General features: G+C 40.7%; 1 protein-coding gene across 2 annotated transcripts; it reads left to right on the forward strand.

Moving 5' to 3' along the window:
* Nucleotides 1-6566: 6566 nt before the first annotated feature.
* dusp7 (dual specificity phosphatase 7) lies at nt 6567-19861 on the forward strand. Of its 2 annotated transcripts, XR_011035428.1 has the most exons (4): nt 6567-8724; nt 11760-12188; nt 15407-16291; nt 17469-19861. XR_011035428.1 is itself a non-coding variant. In XM_068315446.1 (3 exons), exons 1-3 carry the CDS (start codon nt 8316-8318, stop codon nt 15721-15723), a joined length of 1155 nt encoding a protein of 384 aa, XP_068171547.1. In that variant the 5' UTR covers nt 8254-8315; the 3' UTR covers nt 15724-16405. The 2 variants fall into 2 exon arrangements, 1 of the variants encoding a protein (XP_068171547.1); XM_068315446.1 differs by lacking the exon at nt 17469-19861 and having other exon boundaries at nt 8254-8724; nt 15407-16405.
* Nucleotides 19862-20184: the final 323 nt, after the last annotated feature.

Consider the following 20184-nt stretch of genomic DNA (forward strand, 5'->3'; position numbering starts at 1 on the left):
ATAACCCTCTTTCTTTCTTCTGTCTTTCTGGTTTGGTCTTTAATAATGAATTCAACTGAGGGACTCCTCAGAGTTCATGCTTTGACATGTGACTGCTACTCTCCAATAGACATGCTCTATACGTACATCATAAAAAATACACCTCTGCGCACACGGCCACACTATCTCTTGAATTCCTGAAAGATTCATAGCAGTCAGTCCTCACACATTTCAACAGGACTCATTCATGAATGCTGGCTTGCTTTCAGCTCCTGGACACTCATCCAGCCATCTCACCCCAGATGCTTCAGACAACCAGAGAGCATTTGGGTGTTTTATGATGTTCGTTGTTGGTGAGGCGCTACTCATGCACCTCAGTTGTCTGTGGTCGCTGGTGGCAGGTAACCACACATTTGGAAAATTTCCTCACAGAAACTTCACCTTTGATCACATGATCTTTTTTTTTTTTTGGTGCATTCGATTACTTGTTTTGTCCATGAAAACGTTGAAACAAAGAAAATTATCTGAAGTTGTCAGAGTGCAATGTGGTGTTGTCAGATTTATTTTTTATTTCTCAATGAGCCGTCCAAAACCTTTTCGATAAGTTACTTCAACGAGTTTATTTTAGAAAAAATGTGAAAAATCAATTTTTAATTCAACTGACTAAATGATGAGTCACCTTTTATTTCATTATATTTGATTGCATTTCTATCAGAGATGGTAAAACGTCCAAATAAGTGTTTTTATTTACTGTATGTGCCATTTACATTGGAATTTATGATTTGACAATTACTCTGTCAAATTAGTCACTGAGTCACCACAATTCAAGCCTGTTAAATCATACAGAACAATGCAGCCTGGAATTTTCTGTCTAGTGGGGGATTCCAAGATTGAGAATGAAAAGTTACAGAAAAAGATCTTAACTATTTTATTTTTTTAATTTGCTGACTTTATTTCTGTTTTATTTTGTTATATTATGTCTATTTATTATTTCTGAAGCATTTTGATATAAAAAAAAATCCCACCCTGTATAATTTTCTTGAAATGTACAAAAATTTACCTGTGTAAAAATTCACACCTGTGTAAAAATTGTGAAATAAGCACACACACATATATGCTCATACATATAAACAACTGTTCTTCCTGATTAAGTGCTTTAATGGTACCAATAATGATAGCAAACAATAAGAAAAGCAGATGGGTATTGGTAATTGTGTGAAGTAAGTGCTGCAATCTACTTCGATTCTTCTCGTGTGCTGTAGCGCTGCATAATAAACTGGAATCCTTTTTGTGATTTTCTATTCAAAAGAATATACATTTAATCAGTCTTTGTTCTAACATGATTGTACAATCTTTGTACCTGCATATGGTTGTCATTAATGACTAGATAGCAGTCACTCACAAACTGAGCACAGACAGCCAGAATGTCTCGATACATTTTCCAGGACTGTTTTTATGTGTTGACAACCTGTGTGGTTGGGGGCAAAGGAAACACCAGAGGAAATGCCAGCGTTAGCGTGGAGAGGGTAAGCCACCTCACTCCATCACTGAGGTGAGTGGGTTTAAACCACAGTCTTCCATAAAAAGACCTCACACAAAAACATGAATCAGAGAGGAGTGCCAGTCTGGTATTTTCTCTTTCATTAGGAGGGAAGGGGGAGAATCTACGACTTCACCCTGATGTATCTGTGGTGTATTCGTAATTCAAGTTATTTTTAAGAAGGCTTTATCGCGACCAGCGTACTACAAATCCTCCCTGATGAAAAGGTACAGTTCAGTCTTGTAAACATGAAGTTTAAATATGTAGAATCAAGTACATTTTAATCTGCTTTTAAAAAAAGGTTTTGGAGTCATTCCACTGACAATGAATGAGAGACTTTTTCTGAACGTTGGATGCAAGCCAGGGTGATTTTCCAGGGATATGGGCAGATTTTCTGCTTCAGAAATTATCAGTTTAATGCTGCTCATGGGTAAGAAAGCCCACACGGGCCCATAGAAATCAGCTCCATCTCCCATTCACTGTCTGAGCTGCCTTTTATTCATATTATTCAAACTACTATTTGAATTATCCTGACTTGTTGGAGAAGGAAATATGAATTGCAACAAAACTGAAACTATCATGCACAATATTCAAAAAAAGAGGGTAAATATGAAGTGAAGTGCTTGTTAAGCTTCCAGTCTTTGATTTTCTGCTTCACATGGCGCTGTTTATCTGACATCTGAGGGCTCCTATTGCTAGGAGACATGCTATCAAATTCCTTGGTGTGCAGGTGACTTCAGCACATAGCCTTTGATAGCTGGTCTAAAACTTTTTTTTTTTCATTTTAAACTGGAAATGGTGTTTGCTATTCCTCATCTCTTTCTCTAAATCTCATCCAAGATCACACTTCCACAAATTTAATTCAAAAAGCAACACAGTTTTTTTTTGTTGTTGACTGAGCTTTATTCCACTTTAGGATTTACAAATGTGAGGAGGTGACTGGATGCTATTTTCATTACCATGTCTGAAAATGATGTAACCATACTGCAGTGTAGATTTAAGACAGCTAAGGTCTCTTCCATCTGACAGGTTGTGTTTTTTTCCGCCAATGAAGGATATTTCTTTGTTTTAACAGCAGAGAGATTAATACATCATATTTTACTACAGTATTTTCAGTGTGAATAAGGTCAGTGTTTCTTTTGTGTGGCAGTTCTTCACATGCTATTTCAATATAGGAGGAGTAAAGCCTGTAAAACCCTCAGGTGCAGTGGTGTATTAGCAGCTTGACTTTCTAAAACCCTGAAGTGTTTGTTAACAGAGACTAGAGGTCTTGTGAAAGAGGCGATGCACATTCTCAGACAATGTGGAAACTCCTGTGCCTTACAAAATGGTAGATTAGAACCTGTTGTTGCATGCAAGAGGAAGTAGACTCAAATGGTGGGTGAAGCTTGAGATGAGTTCATTCTATTGTTCAGATGCTGGTGAGTGTGTCCTCGCCTTTATGAGCATATCAGACTTGGGTTTTTTGTTTGTTTGTTTTGCTCATCCTCCTGTTTATTCCTGTAAATAAGAACTCTTTAAAGTTAAATCAGTGAAAGCTCATTTCCCAAATGTGCAAACCACAAGGTGTTATCTTTGTTATTAGGTGATGTCACTTTACTAAAATCAACATCTGATGACAGTTGTTGATTGTCTGCTTTATTTGCATCGTCAGCAAGTCAGAGTAAACCATTTCCAAACATTTCTGATTATACAGATGATCTTAAATATAAACCTTCGGCATAATGTAAAGCTCTGATTGCTTTGATGATTGACATGATTATACAGAAATACAAGTAGTTCTGCATTATGCTTGAAGCAGCTACCTTAGCCAGAAGTCCACTGCAGCCTGAGTGTATAAAGGGAGGGTATAACATCTCCGCCCACTCTTAGTGTGTTTTTATTTTTCTGGAGGCCATTCGCAATGTTACAAAAAATGATTTTATTTTTTCCTAAGAACACAGTTAAAAGTAGATACAGTACTGTGCTGACAAGGTCAAACAAGGCAGTCACAGACTGCAAGATCCTGCGACACCCCTGAATTCAAAATTTTACCCTGGTACAGGTGGAGGAAAGTATCAGGTGTGATGTTTGATAGAATAGGTTCAGCTAAAATGAAAGGAAAGGTGTATAATACTGGTGAGACCAGCGATGTTGTTTGGTCTAGAGACAGTGTCACTGAGGAAAAGACAGGAGACAGAGCTGGAGGTAGCAGATATGAAGATGCTGAGGTTCTCTTTGGGAGTGACCAGGAAGGATAGGATCAGGAATGAGTACATCAGAGGGACAGCACATGTTAGAGGTTTTGAAGATAAAGTCAGAGAGGCCAGACTGAGATGGTTTGGACATGTCCAGAGGAGAGATAGTGAATATATTGGTAGAAGGATGCTGAGTTTTGAACTGCCAGGCAGGAGGCCTAGAGGAAGACCAAAGAGGAGGTTTATGGATGTAATGAGGGAGGATATGAAGGTAGTTGGTGTGAGAGAAGAGGATGCAGAACACAGGGTTAGATGGAGGCAACTGATTCACTGTGGCGACCCCTGAAGGGAAAAGCCGAAAGGAAAAGAAGACCCTGACCTACTTGCATAGGTCAAAGATCAAAGCTTGTGTTATGACGTTCTTTCATAGATTAAAACACTAGCTTTGATCTTTGGTCTTACACTGGACTTCTCCCTTGGCTTTCTATGTTATCAGGTTCCTGAGTGTACAAAAGTTGAAATTTGACCTTGACCTAGTTTTCACAAGGTCAAGGTCATCATCTCATTTTCACCTCCTCTGCTGCCCAGGTAATGTGCTTTTTGTTTCATTTTTCTATCTGCAATGGTTGCGAAGATATTTGGTGGACTAACAAATGGATGAACAGACGGACGCACTGACAATTACAATACACCACCGCTTTGAAGTGGGATGTAACAAACCCACACAGGTCTGTTGAGCTCTCACAACAGGAAAAATTTAAAAGAAATACTTAAAAAATTTGGAATTTTAACAACAATATAGGATTTGTTTTTTAATCTGCATTATGTACAAAATAGTGCTGGGATTAACATTATGCTCTGTCTTAACTCCAAATTTAACAGGAGAAAAGCAGTATTCTCTCTCACTATTATGTTTTTTCATCTTTTGTTTGATCCATACACATGACACATCCTCATCTTCAGAAACTTCCTGGGATTGGGTTGCGCTCATTTTGACAGTATGAGTTACAATTTGTGATTTGAGTTCTCTTGTTTGATTGGGAGTTCAGGGCTTTGACACTGTCTGCCTCAGAGAGTCCGTGTTTTCATGCCAAATACCTGCGAGGCTGAACTTCAACATCCAAACGCCACACTGGTCTGTTCTGATTGGTCTATCAATGTTTAGTTATAGATGAGTCTTGTCTTTTTCCTGCTACTACAGAACTACTACTATTACTATTGACTCACTAGTACTATTACTACTAAACAGAAGAGAGTTAAGAAATACTCCATCATCTCTCTTTTTCTAACATTGGAAATCTTGATTAATTCAACTACTGGTACTTTCTTTCATTCAACAACCAGCACTGCTTTAGCACTGACATTGTTAGTGCTGAGATACAAATCATCTTTCAACATTTACCAGAAATCTACTTTATGAAACAGTGCTATCTTTAGTTGTACAGGGACGAGTTACTCAGAATTTAATTATGTAATAATAACATCCTGAAAGAAAAGACAAAATGATGTTAATGTTAGGTAATGACTACCACAACTTGGGAGATGGTTAATATGTCTATTTGTGTCATGTCAACCGTTATTAAGTCTATTGGCTTGTCAAGTGAGGTGACGTCGCTGCTATCAATTTATCTGATGTCACGTAGCTATTTGTGTACCAACAAAGATGGTATATTGAATTTTTTAACATAATACAGTCGTGGTTCCAAAAGGTATCACTTTTATCACACCATGTTCATCGACTGGTGATTTAGGGACACCACAGTGACAGTTCAAATTTATAAATCAATGAAAATGAATGCTGCATGAAATCATGCAAAATATATGCAAACTAGTATAAAGATATGCTAATGCTGCTGCTGATGTTGTGTTTACTACCAGTTTGTACACAAACACACAGACTAGCTTCATACTCACTAAGAGAGCCTGTTGTTGCCCATGAAGGGAGTGAAAACAGTAGAGCTCTAAATTCTGTGTATGTGCATGTTTGTGTACTTGCGTCTACAGATGTGTGTCTGTGTGTGTCTGCGTTGTGCTTGTGAGTGTGTGTTTGTGTGTAAGTCACTGGCAGGGATAGAGCACCATTGTCTGCAGCTGGTGCGTCCCCCACTCGTCTCCTCTGCAGCTGTGAGGAAATCAAATGTTCCTCTCTTCCCTTCGCTGCCTCTGTTACAACCTGCTGATGCCTTATTAGGTCATCTGTGGTGAAACGTAGTGATGACCAGTGATGGTTTGTGTAGTGTGGAAGGTACACCAGCGCCATTCAGAAGAAGAGGAGGGGGAAAAAACCACAGAATCATAACATCAATGAGATGAACACTCTTTGTTAATAAAGCCATTTTCAAAACACTAAAAAAGGGCTTTAAAGGCAACAAAAGACAGAATCAGTTAAAAGGGTTAGAATAAATTAAAGCACCCAACAACATAATGACGTAAAATCTGTTCCAATTCCAATTTAGTATATCAATACGCACTGTAATTACAACCAATAACATTAGCAGGGGGAACCATTCTTTTTGTACATTTTGTACCTTTATGAAATGTGAAGATTATATGTTTGGCACCCAACTGCAAATATAATGCATTTGGATTTGGGCTATTGGTGAGGTAAGATAAACAAAAACAACTCTGGATGTGCAAATTACACTATTTTGTCTTTCATTTCTGGTTCAGCAAAAAAAAAAATCACAATAAAACAAAATACTAACAGTTATTCTGTCACCTGGACAGCAGGGTGATGTAACGCTCTCCGTTTCAGCTGCATTGTGGGAATCTTTTGGAATTACATAATAAAAGGTCACCCTGAGGATCTGAATGAACACATTTCTTATCTGTATTTTTTCTGAATGTAATGTATATTTTTAATGTAATTTGTTGATATGTGCGTATGAGAAGATTCAATTAATACATTTATTTTATGCAAGGAAGAACTCTTAATTTGATGTACTGTAAACTGCACTGGGCCCTTTTACTTTAAAAATATTATGATTTATTGTCAGACACTTCTGATACTGAAGGTTTGTTCAAAACTACCAGATGTCTAAATGTAGTTCTTAAAATAGAAAATGTCACAGAGCACAGCTCTAACGGGACCACACATCGGTAAGGGAATGAAACAGTAAATGAAGTGCAGGTGGAGGATTACTCACTTGATGTGCATGAGACTCATTCAGAAGTTCACCTTTAAAAAGTCACTGTGAATTAAAAATCTAAATATATGTCACTTAGATGGAACACACAGCCATGATTACAACCAGTCTAATGTGAACATTTCTTTGCAACAGTGGAGAGCACACCCCACTACCGAAAAGAAAGCAACGGTTCCTTTTCATAAACAAATAATTCATTATTTTAGTGACTTCTTTTGTGCAAGAAACAGAATGAATTTGGATTTTCTTTGTATTTTATTTTATACATTTAGAACCTAGACTTGTGAGAAACAAGAACATGGAGTACCAGTAAATATTTTGGCGTTAATTTGACTTTGAAGTCCTCTCAGCCTTCTGAAGTGATGCACATCTGCGATTCAGTGCCGCCGTCCAACTGAATGATCACACAGTGAAAACTAACACATCTTGTATCTCACACAGTCTCGGAAAAATGCATTAGTTGCGTGAACATTTTACTCAAAACTGTAGATAGTGAATGTTATCTTCATTTATTTTTGATGATTTTTAATCTACATTTTAAATTTCAATGATTTTTTTTTTTTTTTAAAAAACAACCTTGGATCCTGACATTTTACCTCAACGTCTGGGTAGTCATCTGCAATGTGACATATTCGCTTATTTAATGCCCATTAATCCTTTGGGGGGGATTTGCTCAGGTGAAACTATTGATAAATTTGTGGCTTGTAAAATAAACACATTAAGAATAAGCAACCAGTCTCAAACACCACAAATATTTTCATTGAAGACAATATTTTCCAAACTTATAAAATAAACCATTTTATAAACACAAAGGGACTCTCAAGGAGGTTTAGAAGCAGTCATTCAGAGTTCTTGTGAAGTGTACAGATCATCAATGAATAGTTATGAATGTCGTGAAGACGGTCATGGGTTTGGAGCCGCTGTTCCTTTAAATGTGCGCTCCTCCCTCCTCTCAGTGACAAACCCGCAGAGCCTCTTTAACGCAGCCAGTGGACATGACAAACCAGAGGTGCTCCGCGGGTCGGCATGTCAGACACTAACAATAATAATGGGCTTTAGAATCAGCGACGCATCCAGAACTCCCATCTTCAGCCACTAACGAGGCCTCTCGGGGTTTTTCTCGTTGGTCTGCGGACGCGTCAGCTTCGGAGCGGGCATCGCCAAATGGACGTCGATGGACTTTAATGAAGCCTCCACTTCTCTCGGACTGAAGGAAAGGGGGAAAGAAACATCTGAATGTTCAAGTTTTCTGCTCCAAGCAGAGGGGCATCGGTGCGTGTGTGTTGGATGTGGGTGCGTGCGGGGCAGTGTGTGTTGGGTGCGTGTGTTTTGCGCGCCCGAAGGAGCAGCAGGAGCTGCGGTGGCGGTGTCCGCGGGAAGGGAAGTTTAGCGCCGTGATTTTTCTTCTCGTTCTCTATTATCTTGTGTTGTTTTCATGTCACACCAGGGGACAGGCGGGTTAACGTCTCCCTGATGAGAATTAATCATCTGTGGAGCGGCTCTGTGATCGTGACTATGATGATGATGTCGAGTAAGAGCGTGGAGTGGCTGCAGGAGGAGCTGGAGTCCGGGGCCAGCTCCCTCCTGCTGCTGGACTGCAGATCCCACGAGCTGTTCGAGTCCTCGCACATCGAGTCGGCCATCAACCTGGCCATCCCGGGCCTCATGCTCCGGAGGCTGAAGAAGGGCAACCTCCCCATCCGCTCGATCATTCCGAACAACGAGGATAAGGAGAAATTCGTCAAGCGGTGCAAGACGGACGTGGTGGTTTTGTACGACGAGGCGACCTCGGAGCGGCAGGAGTCCGGGCTGGGGAGCTCCGTGCTGGGGCTGCTCCTGCAGAAACTGCGGGATGACGGATGCAAGGCGTTTTATCTGGAAGGTAGGATCGGCTTTAAACGTGTCTGTTCCTCTCGTCTGGAGCTGCTCCGGCGTCTTTTATTCAATCAGTAGTTTTATCTGGGAGGTGACGCGTAAGAGTTTGGCGGCTTGACAAGGAACGATTGTGGAAGGATAATAGTATTCATAGTTCAGAACGTTTTTGCGAGTTAGTAAGTGTTGACGCGGGTGTTTGGATGTCTCAATGTGGATTTTTATAATCCGCATTTAGTCTGAATTATTAAGGTTTTAGAAGGAGACACGATCAGACTCGAGTGACAGAATCGATCACATTATAACGACGGCCTGGACTCCAAACATCGTGACGCGGCTCCATTCAAAGTCATAAACTTTGACAGAACGCTTCTCTCACTGCAAATCGTTTTATTCCACATCCGGTCGGGAGACGATCGCTTGAGCCAGAAACTCGCGTAAAGATCCCGTGGAAGCGGTGTCGTGCGTGGAAAGCCGCTTTAAATGTGTTTTCAATTAAATGCTGAAGTAGTGCCCCGCCATGTTGGGCTCCGACTCACTGACTTCTTTTTCATGAATGAACAGCGAAACAAGGTCTTCTTAAATCCCGACGCACCAAAACAAACAAAAAAACCCACGACACTCATTCGGTGGAGACGCGACACGCGTGGGGCGTGAGGCGGTGTGGAGGCATCGGACCGATCCGCGGACATCGCAGCTTTTGGCCGGAGTCACAAGACGAGCTGCCATTCACAAAAAGCTGCGTGTCGTGGAGCAGCAGAGCTCTGTCCTCTCATCCTCCCGGGAAGCAGCTTTTCTCAATGGAGCACATCTGTGCGCCATGTTCGGTATATTCAAATTTACGCAAATATTGCGTTAGTGTGTGGTCACGTGATTTAAATAGTCACCTCTCCTCTTTTTTTTCTTTTTTTTTTGCCCAATCTGAGGAGTCTCTGTTTTTCATGTGGTTATGTTTGTGGGCCACGTTGTACAAACATGCAGGTTTAGACCTGCTTTACTGATTTTTGTTAGTGTTTTGACACACTTCCAGGTACCTACCCCTACCTTCAGCACTTGCGTGCTGAAGGTAGGGGTAGGTTTGGGGTTAGGGGCAGGGCAGCACACCTGGCCCTTTAGCAGTGAATGCTCAGCGTTCCACACCTGCGCGTGGGGGTCATGTAGTCAGAGCAACAGTGACAGGCGGCCTACGCCCCCGCCGACCACACGTGACGACCAAGAGTCAGGATCAGCACATCTGCCTGCGGTCCTTGTCAGACTGGTTCCAGCCGGTCACCACTACAGAGACAGAAGTCACTATCGGCATCATGGAGCCCCATCGCCTCACACTGGTGCTCTACTGATAGGGGGTGTCTTCAGTCAAAGTCAGCTTTATTGTCAAATGTACCATAAATGCACGACATACAGCACAGATGATATTGCAGTCCTCTCTGACCCACGGACAGGCAGTACCACAGGCAGTACCACAGGCAGTACCACAGGCAGTACCACAGGCAGTACCACAGGCAGTACCACAGGCAGTACCACAGGCAGTACCACAGGCAGTACCACAGGCAGTACCACAGGCAGTACCACAGGCAGTACATCAGACAGTACAGCACAAAGTATCAGACGAAACACAGGGATGGTAAACATCTCTTTACACTCTTTAATCCCATAGGGGAAGTGACGTGTGCGCAGTCCCTGAGTTGACGGGGGGGGGGGGGGGGGGGGATAGGTAGAGTGAGAGTAGAGTTCAAGGCTATGGCAGGGAGGGAGTTGAGCCTCCTGACCGCCTGGTGAAAGAAACTGTCCTTGAGCCTGCTGGTTCTGGCCCGCAGACTCTGCAGTCTCCTACCTGATGGCAGCAGGCTGGAAAGGCTCTGAGAGGGGTGGGTGGGATCACCTGCAATGCTGATGGCTTTGCGGGTGAGGCGGGTGTTGTAAATGTCTGTGAGGGAAGGGAGAGAGACACCAGTGATCTTTTCAGCTGCTCTCACGATGCGCTGCAGGGTTTTACGGCAGGAAACGGTGCAGGCACCATACCACACAGTGATGCAGCTGGTCAAGATGCTCTCGATGGTGCCACATCGAGAGGTGAGCATGATGGGGGGCGCCTCTACTTCCTTCTCAGTTTGCGGAGGAAGTAGAGGCGCTGTTGGGCTGTTTTGGCAGGCGATGTGGTGTTGCGGTCCCAGGACAGGTCCTCAGAGATGTGCACACCCAGGAACTTGGTGCTGCTGACCCTTTCCACCTTTGATGGTTAGTGGAGCATGCTGGGTGCGCGTTCTCCTAAAGTCCACAACAATCTCCTTCGTCTTCTCCACATTCAGATGGAGATTGTTGTCCTTGCACCACATAGCCAGGAGGCCCACCTCATTTCTGTAGGCTGTCTCATCGTTGTTGTTGATGAGACCCACTACAGTCTGCAAACTTTATGAAGAGGTTGGGGCTAGAAGTCGGTGTGCAGTCCTGGGTCAGCAGAGTGAAGAGAAGGGGGCTCAATACAGAACCATTCAGTTTAGAATGGTGGAGGAGTGTGTAACCATTCTGGATTAGCCAGCAGTCAGCCTTGGGCTAATCTGAGTGAGCGAGTGTGAGGATATGAACATCATCCACAGCCTCAACATCACTTCGGTGTGGCTGAGCAAGGGGGGTGGGGGGCAGCATCCTATGGAATGACATCATCTAGAGTTCGTGGTGGTAAATGATGTGGGATCACAGGGGAACACCCTGAATACTGATTGAAAATGGGTACAATTCTGTAAACTCCATTTCTTCTCTTAAGAAATGTATTTATGTGGCATATGATTCTGGCTTTTTAATGTTTGTTTTTATTGTTTGTGAATGGACGATCATCGATAAAGGTCAACAAAGAACATGATGTGTGAGGTTTACATACAACAAACTACAGAAAAAGATAAACCCAGTGGTGTGGTTTACCTATTTTTTATTTTTTATTCCATTTTTCTTTCGGTTATCTTAACATTCTTTTCACCATCCTGTGAAATGGTTTTCTCTACCTTATTCAAATATTCTACCTTATGTTGTCTTTTCCTCATCTTCCAGGGGGCTTCAACAAGTTCCAGTCCGAGTACCCCGAGCACTGCGAGACCAATCTGGACTGCTCTTGTCCCAGCAGCTCCCCACCAGCCTCCGTCCTCGGTCTGGGAGGACTCCGCATCAGCTCCGACTGCTCGGACGGGGAGTCTGACCGTGAGCCAGGCAGCGCCACAGAGTCCGAGGGCAGTCCACTTCCCAACAATCAGCCAGCATTTCCGGTCCAGATCCTGCCGTACCTTTACCTGGGCTGTGCCAAAGACTCCACCAACCTGGATGTGCTTAGCAAGTACAATATCAAATACATCCTGAACGTGACGCCCAACCTGCCCAACATGTTCGAACATGAAGGGGATTTCAAGTACAAACAGATCCCCATCTCCGACCACTGGAGCCAGAACCTCTCTCAGTTTTTCCCAGAGGCCATTTCATTCATCGGTGAGTAATTGTGGAGAGAACGGCCTGTGTATGTGAAGTTATGGTTTTGGTGGGCAACAATTATTTTAATAGTCATTGAACCTGATGAGGATTTTTTTATTTCATAATTTCATCTATTAAATATTAAATATTGACTTTGGTGGAGTCTTCACATTTGTTGTTTTGTCTTACCGATAATGTCAAACCCAGACATTCAGTTCAGCGTCTTATTTAGCGAGAGGGAAATCATGCGCTTAGTAGGGACAGGAGAAAATGTTCCTTTACAGAGCTGGTGCCCTCAAATCTTTAGGTATTTCCACATAATTAATGAATTAAATCTTGGCTTGATTAAAAACATTGATCCATTGTCACAAGTTGTATTTGTTTATTTTGTGCTGATTGACTTTTTTCCTCTGTTAAATCTTTTCGTTCTTTTCAAAAGGTTTGCACAATTAAAAATAAAAAAATATTGCACATATCAAAGTGAGGTCTTCAGATTGCTTGTTCTGTCTGACCTTTAGTTAAAGCCCTTTAAATAGTAATTCATTAAAGTAATGAATTTAAATAGAAAAACAGCAAATACCTAATATTTAAGAATCTGAATCCAATAAATGTCAGAATCATTTAATACTTTGTTTCATGTGCTTGACTTGCATGGATTTTCTGTCATTAAAATTGCTGTTTATTTTTAGGCAGGGGATTCAACCGTTTTAAAAAAATCAGTGAATAATGAATGAAGGGCGTCCCGGTACCGCAGTGGGTAGTGTTGTTGCCTCATAGCAAGAAAGTTCTGGGTTTGAGTTCTTTCTGTATGGAGTTTTTATGTTCTCATCACATCTGTGTGAGTTCTTTCTGGCATCTCTGGCTTCCTTCTACCTCCAAAAACATGAAGCCGAGGTCAACCAAAGTTTTTCATGGGTGTGAATGTGTGCATGAGCAGTTGTTTATGTGTGGCCCTACGTTGCCCTGGCGAAGCATCTGGGGTGTAACCCACCTCTCACCCATAGCCAGCTGGGATATGCTCCAGCAGGCCCGTGACCCGCGAGTACGATAAGTGGCTGAAGACGAAACAGTTATGATCAGCTGGCCTTGAAAGAGAAGGATGGATAATGAATTGATTAATGGATTTTTTACTTGTTTTTGAATGTCAAATAGGAAAGGTCAAGTTGATGTCTAAAAAGTTCTTATTTCAATAAGAGGTTAACAATACTAAATTTACAAGAAGAATCTGAAATGAAATAAATAATCTACAAAAAATGATCATAAAGAGAATTACTTTGGTTCATCTTGTTTATAAAGTCGGTTACATGTGCTCTGCTGTTTCTGATTAAATATAACTGAATATCACAACATATCAAGCAAAGTTCAAGTGAAAATTTGAATGCAGATTTCTGCAGCATGGGGTCATTGAGCCCCATCTGAAAGCCATTTGAAGCATTTCCCATCATTCCCTCTGACTGAATTCCTGGAGAATGAGTAGATTCCATCTCTGGTGAGTCAATTACAATGTCAGAGTCTTTGTCTTTCTTAGCTTGACCAGACCCTCTGACATTCATCGTTTTTGCTTTTTTGGACTAATATCCCTACTTAGCTGGGAGATATGCCAGAACACAGGGGTCATGGCAGATTTGGGCCATACTGATGTGAATGGCGCCTGATTGCGGGTAGAGAGTAGCTGGAGCTGTAAAGGAGACCCAGATGTGACCTTGTGCTGTTGTGCGGCAGTGTAAATTCCTCAAATAACTCAAAGGACCAGATTAACTTCTTTTTTGTTTATTCAAGAATGCAGAGGGAAGAAATTGTTTATTTTTTTACATCCTGAAAAATTCCTTTTTCACAATGTATAAATACAGTTATGTCATACTGCACAACTGGATCACCTCTGAGCAAATGAAGGGTTGCACACTGACTTCTGAATCCTTGGGTGTCCAGATGATTTTTGGGGGGGCTTTTATTGTGGAAAGCAAGCACACATCACATATGAATTTAATTTGGCATCCACTTGGCAGCTTGAGCTCATGAGCCAGCTGACCCCAATCCTACAACAAGAGAGGCAGATAAAGGAGAGGATGAGAGAGGGAGAAGAAAGAAAGGAAAGAAGCACTTAACTCTTGCACTAATGGAGTGTGGTGATGCAAGTGTAAGGGCTCGAAACTGAGAGAAGGTGGATTGATGTGTCCTATTAATAATGTAAGATGTTTTCTTATTCAGGATTTTCTGTAAAGGGCTAGAAAGCAGGATGAAAATGACTTCCTGCTGTCATTGACAAAGGTCACGAGAGATTCAAAGTAAATGTAACTCATTTTAAAACAAATCCTCGGCTCTGAGATTTGTAAACGCTATTATGATCGCTTTGAAGTTGAGCTGTAGAGTGTAACTGGTATAATATGATAAGATTGGGTGTAATGCTTTTACACACATCCAGATGAATGATTCTTCTTTAGCTGTAGTAGTATAATGTAATCAGAATAGAGACAGACACATTGTTAATAAGTGGTAACAGCTTCCAGTAGTTTCACTGGCTTGTTTGTCAATAAATGTAGTAAACAAATTAAAAAATATATATAATTGTGATCAAAAGTTATAAAAATATAGTGGGTTAAAATGTACAAAATTAGCCTCCAAAATGTAATAACATTTATTTGTAGAGTATCGTAAAATTGATGGATTCAAATACTACCTCAGAATACTACCTTACAATAGTATGTAATTACTATATATAACCATTACTGATTATATAAACTAAGATGTTTATTTTACTGCAGTTTTTTTGTGTGTTAACTGCCTCCTTCATTAACAAGGAGATACAGTAATAATAAAAGTATGAATAATAATTTCACTTTAAGTCTACCTCTTCCATCTTACCAAATCTTTCTGTTCTTCTCTAAATCACTGTCTTTTCTTCGGGTGCTACCTTGGGCGCTGCTTGTGAAGGAAACGGTGTGGTTAGGTCATGATTGATCCCACATCAACAGGGAGAATCATGTATAGGATAAAGAAATGGCGTGTGATTTGCCATTAGGGTCATAAACGTGGCGGACCACACCTTGGTCGGATAATTTGAGAGTTAAATGTTGTAACGTGGTCACACAGACTTTGTGCGGTCAATAAATGTTTTCTGTTTATACTGTAAATAAAACAGTTGTGATATCAAACCAATAAATCAGTAAGACACATGAAACAGTACAGTACAGTAATCCAATCCTCCTTTCTTTCCCTTCACTGATCTTCCTCCCCAGATGAAGCACGCTCTAAAAAGTGTGGAATCCTGGTACACTGCCTGGCAGGGATCAGCCGCTCAGTGACCGTCACGGTGGCCTACCTGATGCAAAAGCTCAACTTGTCACTCAACGACGCGTATGACTTTGTGAAGCGGAAAAAGTCCAACATTTCTCCAAATTTCAACTTCATGGGCCAGCTCCTGGACTTTGAGCGGACGCTGGGCCTCAACAGCCCCTGTGACAACTGCTCAACCTCTCCAACGCATGAACAGCTCTTCTTCACCACTCCCACCAATCACAATGTGTTTCAGCTGGACACGTTAGAGTCCACATGAAGACAAGACAGGAGACTGTCCCTTTTTTTCTCGTAAGTCAGAAAAAGCAGCTATACTGGAGGAAAAAGCCAGTTTTCTTGAATGTGTTTGGTTCCTGGTGGCTCGGGCGTCTGAGCCACGGCCACGGTGTGGCATCAAAGGGACAGGCGAGGTCACAGGTGCCGTGTTTAAAAGGGAAAAGCTGAACTGAAGTGAACATATTTTTTAACCCAGAGGGGAAAATGACTGACGGGTTTGCAAAGGCACCCACCTCAGAGCTGATTGAAATCAAGAGAGGAAGAGCTCAGATCAACATTTCTTGTCACAAAAAGCTGATGATACTTAAATACCTGAGAGAGTTGGTGAAGGCGGCTGCAGGACAGACAGCTTCCTGTAAAGATGGGAATATGGAAAAACCTCCAGCACTTGATTTACGAGGCAACATCCTCTCTGTGTTTCTGCCTCAGCTCTCAAGCTGGGCTGATTGGTGCCAACTGGAGGATCTGGGGTTTGCTTGTAGGAAATTGAGCTCTACTGAACGTGGAGTTTTAAAAACCAAGGAATTAACACACACGTGCGCACACACAAAGTATGTATGTTTTTACTGTATGTATGTTAATGTGCATAGCAGAAAATGTATGAGCAGTCCTTGACAAATTCGGTATGTCTATATGCATTTTTGTATATTTTTGTGTACATTACGCACAAATCTATACCTTACATAAATATACAGTATATATAATATATATAATATATGTATATATATATATATATTATATATTATATTATAATATATATGTGTATATATTTATATATATGTATATATATTTATAAATATGTATATATATATATATATATATGTATATATATGTATATGTATATATACACATAGAACTCGTATCCATCCAATACAATAATGGCTTTAGAGAATGTAATTCTGTGAAAGAATTGGTGTGGTGGTGCCAGCCAAGATGAGCTTTGTTGTAATATTCCTAGGTGTCTTCTTTTTTTTTCTATTCAGTTTGTTCCCTTTAGGTTTCTGACCTAAAGCAGTTTGCACAGGGGTTGTAGCCATTGACAAGTTAGCACTTGGAGCCAGTGCTTGGAAGCAGGCAGATTAAGAGATATTCAGAGGAGAGACCAGTCCGAGGCCACAAATTGTCCCAACAGCTGCAGAGTGTAGTTAGTATGGAGCAGGAGTTGAGCCCTGGTGAAGAACCAGGATCCTAGTTCGGGGGTCAAGAGGAGGGCATGTGGCTCCGTCCACATCCATAACTGTCAATTCTGTAGATGAAATCAATGTAAATAGACAGTTCAGTCAGTGACCTTTAAAAAAGTATTTGGGAATTATTAGTTGAATGACGATTGGGTAGATTTAACATTTTGCCAATTGTTCTCAAGTTCAAGTTCCCAGTTCCTTCTTCCCCTTTTGACTGTTCATCTAGTTGCCTGACGAGAAGTAGCAGTTGTTTCCACTAGCTGTTTTGGACATATTAGTCTTTCAGTCAGAAACTGGACCCTGAACTTCCTTCTTTATTTCATCACAGACTCTAATGGTGTGGACTGTTTCACATAGAAGCAGAGACTTTATCAAGAGCACAGGGTTGATGGTAAGATGTTGTTAACATTTCTCAACATCTTGGTGTGGCTTATCTTATCAACATTGGACAAAGAAAGTCCCCAACTCTCTTGTATCACCTTACGTCTCTTCATCTAATCAGATTTACGTATTTGTCGTTCAAACTTTGTTCTTATTTTGGACCCAGGTACACATTTGCCAAAAAGAAACATAACCTCTTGGACTATTGTGGACTTCGACTGGCCTCAGCTACAAACTGCACTTAGCTACTTAAATAGCTTCACTGCATTTGAGAAACAAAGAAGGTCTTTCTGTAAAGGATCACCCATGTTTGTCTGCATCGATTCACCCTGAAGCCTTGGGTAATTAATATGAAACAAACACACACAAATATAACCACACACACACACACACACACACACACACACACACACATATATATAATTAGTATAAAATATTTCTAGTAAAATATAGCCATTAGTAAACAGATAATTTTGTATAAGTATGATGTGGTTCTGTTTGCTGTCTAACAGCAGACACAACCACTGGTTGGATGTTGCTTTATCTGGTGGGAGGACAAATTATGGGGACCGTTTTTTTAACTGCTGTTGCTGCTGAACACAGCGGTAAACAGCATGTGGCTAAGGAGTTTTCTGAAGCCCTGTTCACATCTGAAGCATCTCAACAACAAAGATTTCTCCTGCAGTGGATGTCTGTTTAGTTTAGGTTTCCTCCTGTCAGCGGTACGACACTGAGCGTCATGCCAGACACATTTCATCGGATTCAATGCACAAATGTGTCATAAATCACTGGTTCCAACCGGTTGTATGCTTTACAACATATATAATGGTGATTTATGATTATTAGTATAATCTCTACTGCAAAATTCCAATAGCAGGTTACCGCTGCTGTCTGAATCACCTTTGTTAACTGGCAGCCACGGTGTCATCACAGTAATTAACTTAATCTGATTCGGATTTTTATTTTATGTAATTTTATTTGACTTCAGCTTCTCCATGAATAGTATCTGATTTGGAGATTAGTACATTTATAATTCTCCTCGAATTACAGTCATGTTAACAACTAGGGTCTCACAAACCTCTGGTTCAGCTATCGCTGGTAAAGCTAAAAGGAGAATGTAATGCTTTTAAAAGTCCACTTGTGTTTCTTGCACAAGCCCATTATTTGCAGGTAACTGCAGACGTGTGTTTTCAACGCAACGATGCTGACGGGGTCTTCACAGAAACAACGAACTGTCTTTAAGAGGGGATGGCTGTTGAATCTTAACAGGGTTGGTTTTAGCTGGCCTTATATAATCTTTCTAACTTGTTTCTAACAAGACTGTTCAGTACTCTTTGTATCTCACTGTAGAAAAATGTTGTGTAAAAAGGAAACATTTCACTGTTCTTTAAATCAGAACATGGTAATATTAGATGGCGAGCTGTCTTTTTTTTTTTTTTTTTTTACCATAACGGGTCACACAAGGTCCTCTTTGTTACTCTGCAATATATCAAAACACCGTTTTGCAGTATTTTGTAGATCCAAGACCTTAAAAATTTTGAAATCTTTTTTGTACTGTATCTATTCTATATAAGTATACAAGACCCAGCTCAAACATAGCTTTTGGACTGAAGTACCATTTCACCTGGGGTGTTCAAAATATCGAGCCAGTAGAAAGCGACCCTCACCAACAGATACAGATTTCAAACAGCCTGAGCTGCGGCTCAGCATGACGGTTAAGGTTTGCCATCAGCTCTTACTCCACATGATTTTAATAATGACATGGCCTTTTTCCGTTTTACTTTGATATAACTCATTCTATGCTATTCCTGTGGCCTTTCAGTATGAATTTATACAGTATCTAAGTATATATATGTTATAAATTTATATGCAAAAGTTCCTGTCCTATTATAGCATCAGAGATGAAAACGATAAAGTCAAGCTTGAAAGGACTTCCTTTGTCTGTAGTCACACCCCACTTACAATAAGAGAAAAGTCAAGGACTTGATCACTTGCACCCTAGGATTGAAATATATTTCAGTACGGAGCTTTTAAATTGTAACAGATAATGGTTGATTTGAGCTGCTTTCTTGTGTTCCTGTGTCTTTGTAACAATGAAAGAGACGAGTCTTTTTCTCTGTTTGTAAATTTGTCCGATCATGGGAACTGCTGTTTCTGTGTCCTTAAACTTGTAGCTACATCTTGGTAAGAATGTGGTTGAGGGAGAAAGGCCCAAGCTGGCGAGAGCCGGGCAGCAACGGCATCGAACACAAGGTGGAAGAAAAAGCGAATGATTTTAAAAATGTTACCTCAGTGAGGAATTCTTCAGGGATTTTTTGACAATGCATCTTGCATCGTGTTACAGCTTAAAACACCCGTTGAATAGCTGTTGTTTTGTATTGTGCTGTAAACAGTTTTTAAAGAAGATGCAATCTGTCTGTGTATAAAAACAAGGGGCATGTTAACCAGGGCAGTTTGACCTTTCTGTCTACTGAAGGAAATACGATTGACCCTATGTATTGTACAGTATATGACAACAAGACATGTTTATACCACAAATAAATATTGAAATATTTTTTTCTTTAATATGTTTCCTCTTATTCATTATCACAAAACTATTAAATGCACTTATAGGAACATTTATGGGAGAAGAATGGATTGTGTTTGCATGACATGGTCTGTGTCATAAGGTGATTACAAAATGTTTTATATTAACATCTTGTAGAGACCAGCAACATTTATGAACACTTATTTACAGTAAAAGTTTATTTAATGTTTATGATCAGCTATCAGGTCAGATCAGTGAACCCTGTGATGACTAAACGCTTTGTTTTTTCCAGACTGTGGCAACCTTTTTTTGGTTTTATAGCCTCTGACTTCCTCTCATCTTCTATGCACACAGA

This window comes from Antennarius striatus, chromosome 5 (genome assembly GCF_040054535.1).
Source record: "Antennarius striatus isolate MH-2024 chromosome 5, ASM4005453v1, whole genome shotgun sequence".
Taxonomy (NCBI): Eukaryota; Metazoa; Chordata; class Actinopteri; order Lophiiformes; family Antennariidae; genus Antennarius; species Antennarius striatus.

What these genes read in the sequence shown, in the direction of transcription:
- dusp7 (XM_068315446.1), top strand. Translation starts at nt 8,316, where the DNA reads ATGAGAATTAATCATCTGTGGAGCGGCTCTGTGATCGTGACTATGATG. An exon ending in CAAGGCGTTTTATCTGGAAG is followed by an intron (nt 8,725 to 11,759) that starts GTAGGATCGGCT and finishes CTCATCTTCCAG; the next exon opens with GGGGCTTCAACAAGTTCCAG. An exon ending in AGAGGCCATTTCATTCATCG is followed by an intron (nt 12,189 to 15,406) that starts GTGAGTAATTGT and finishes CTTCCTCCCCAG; the next exon opens with ATGAAGCACGCTCTAAAAAG.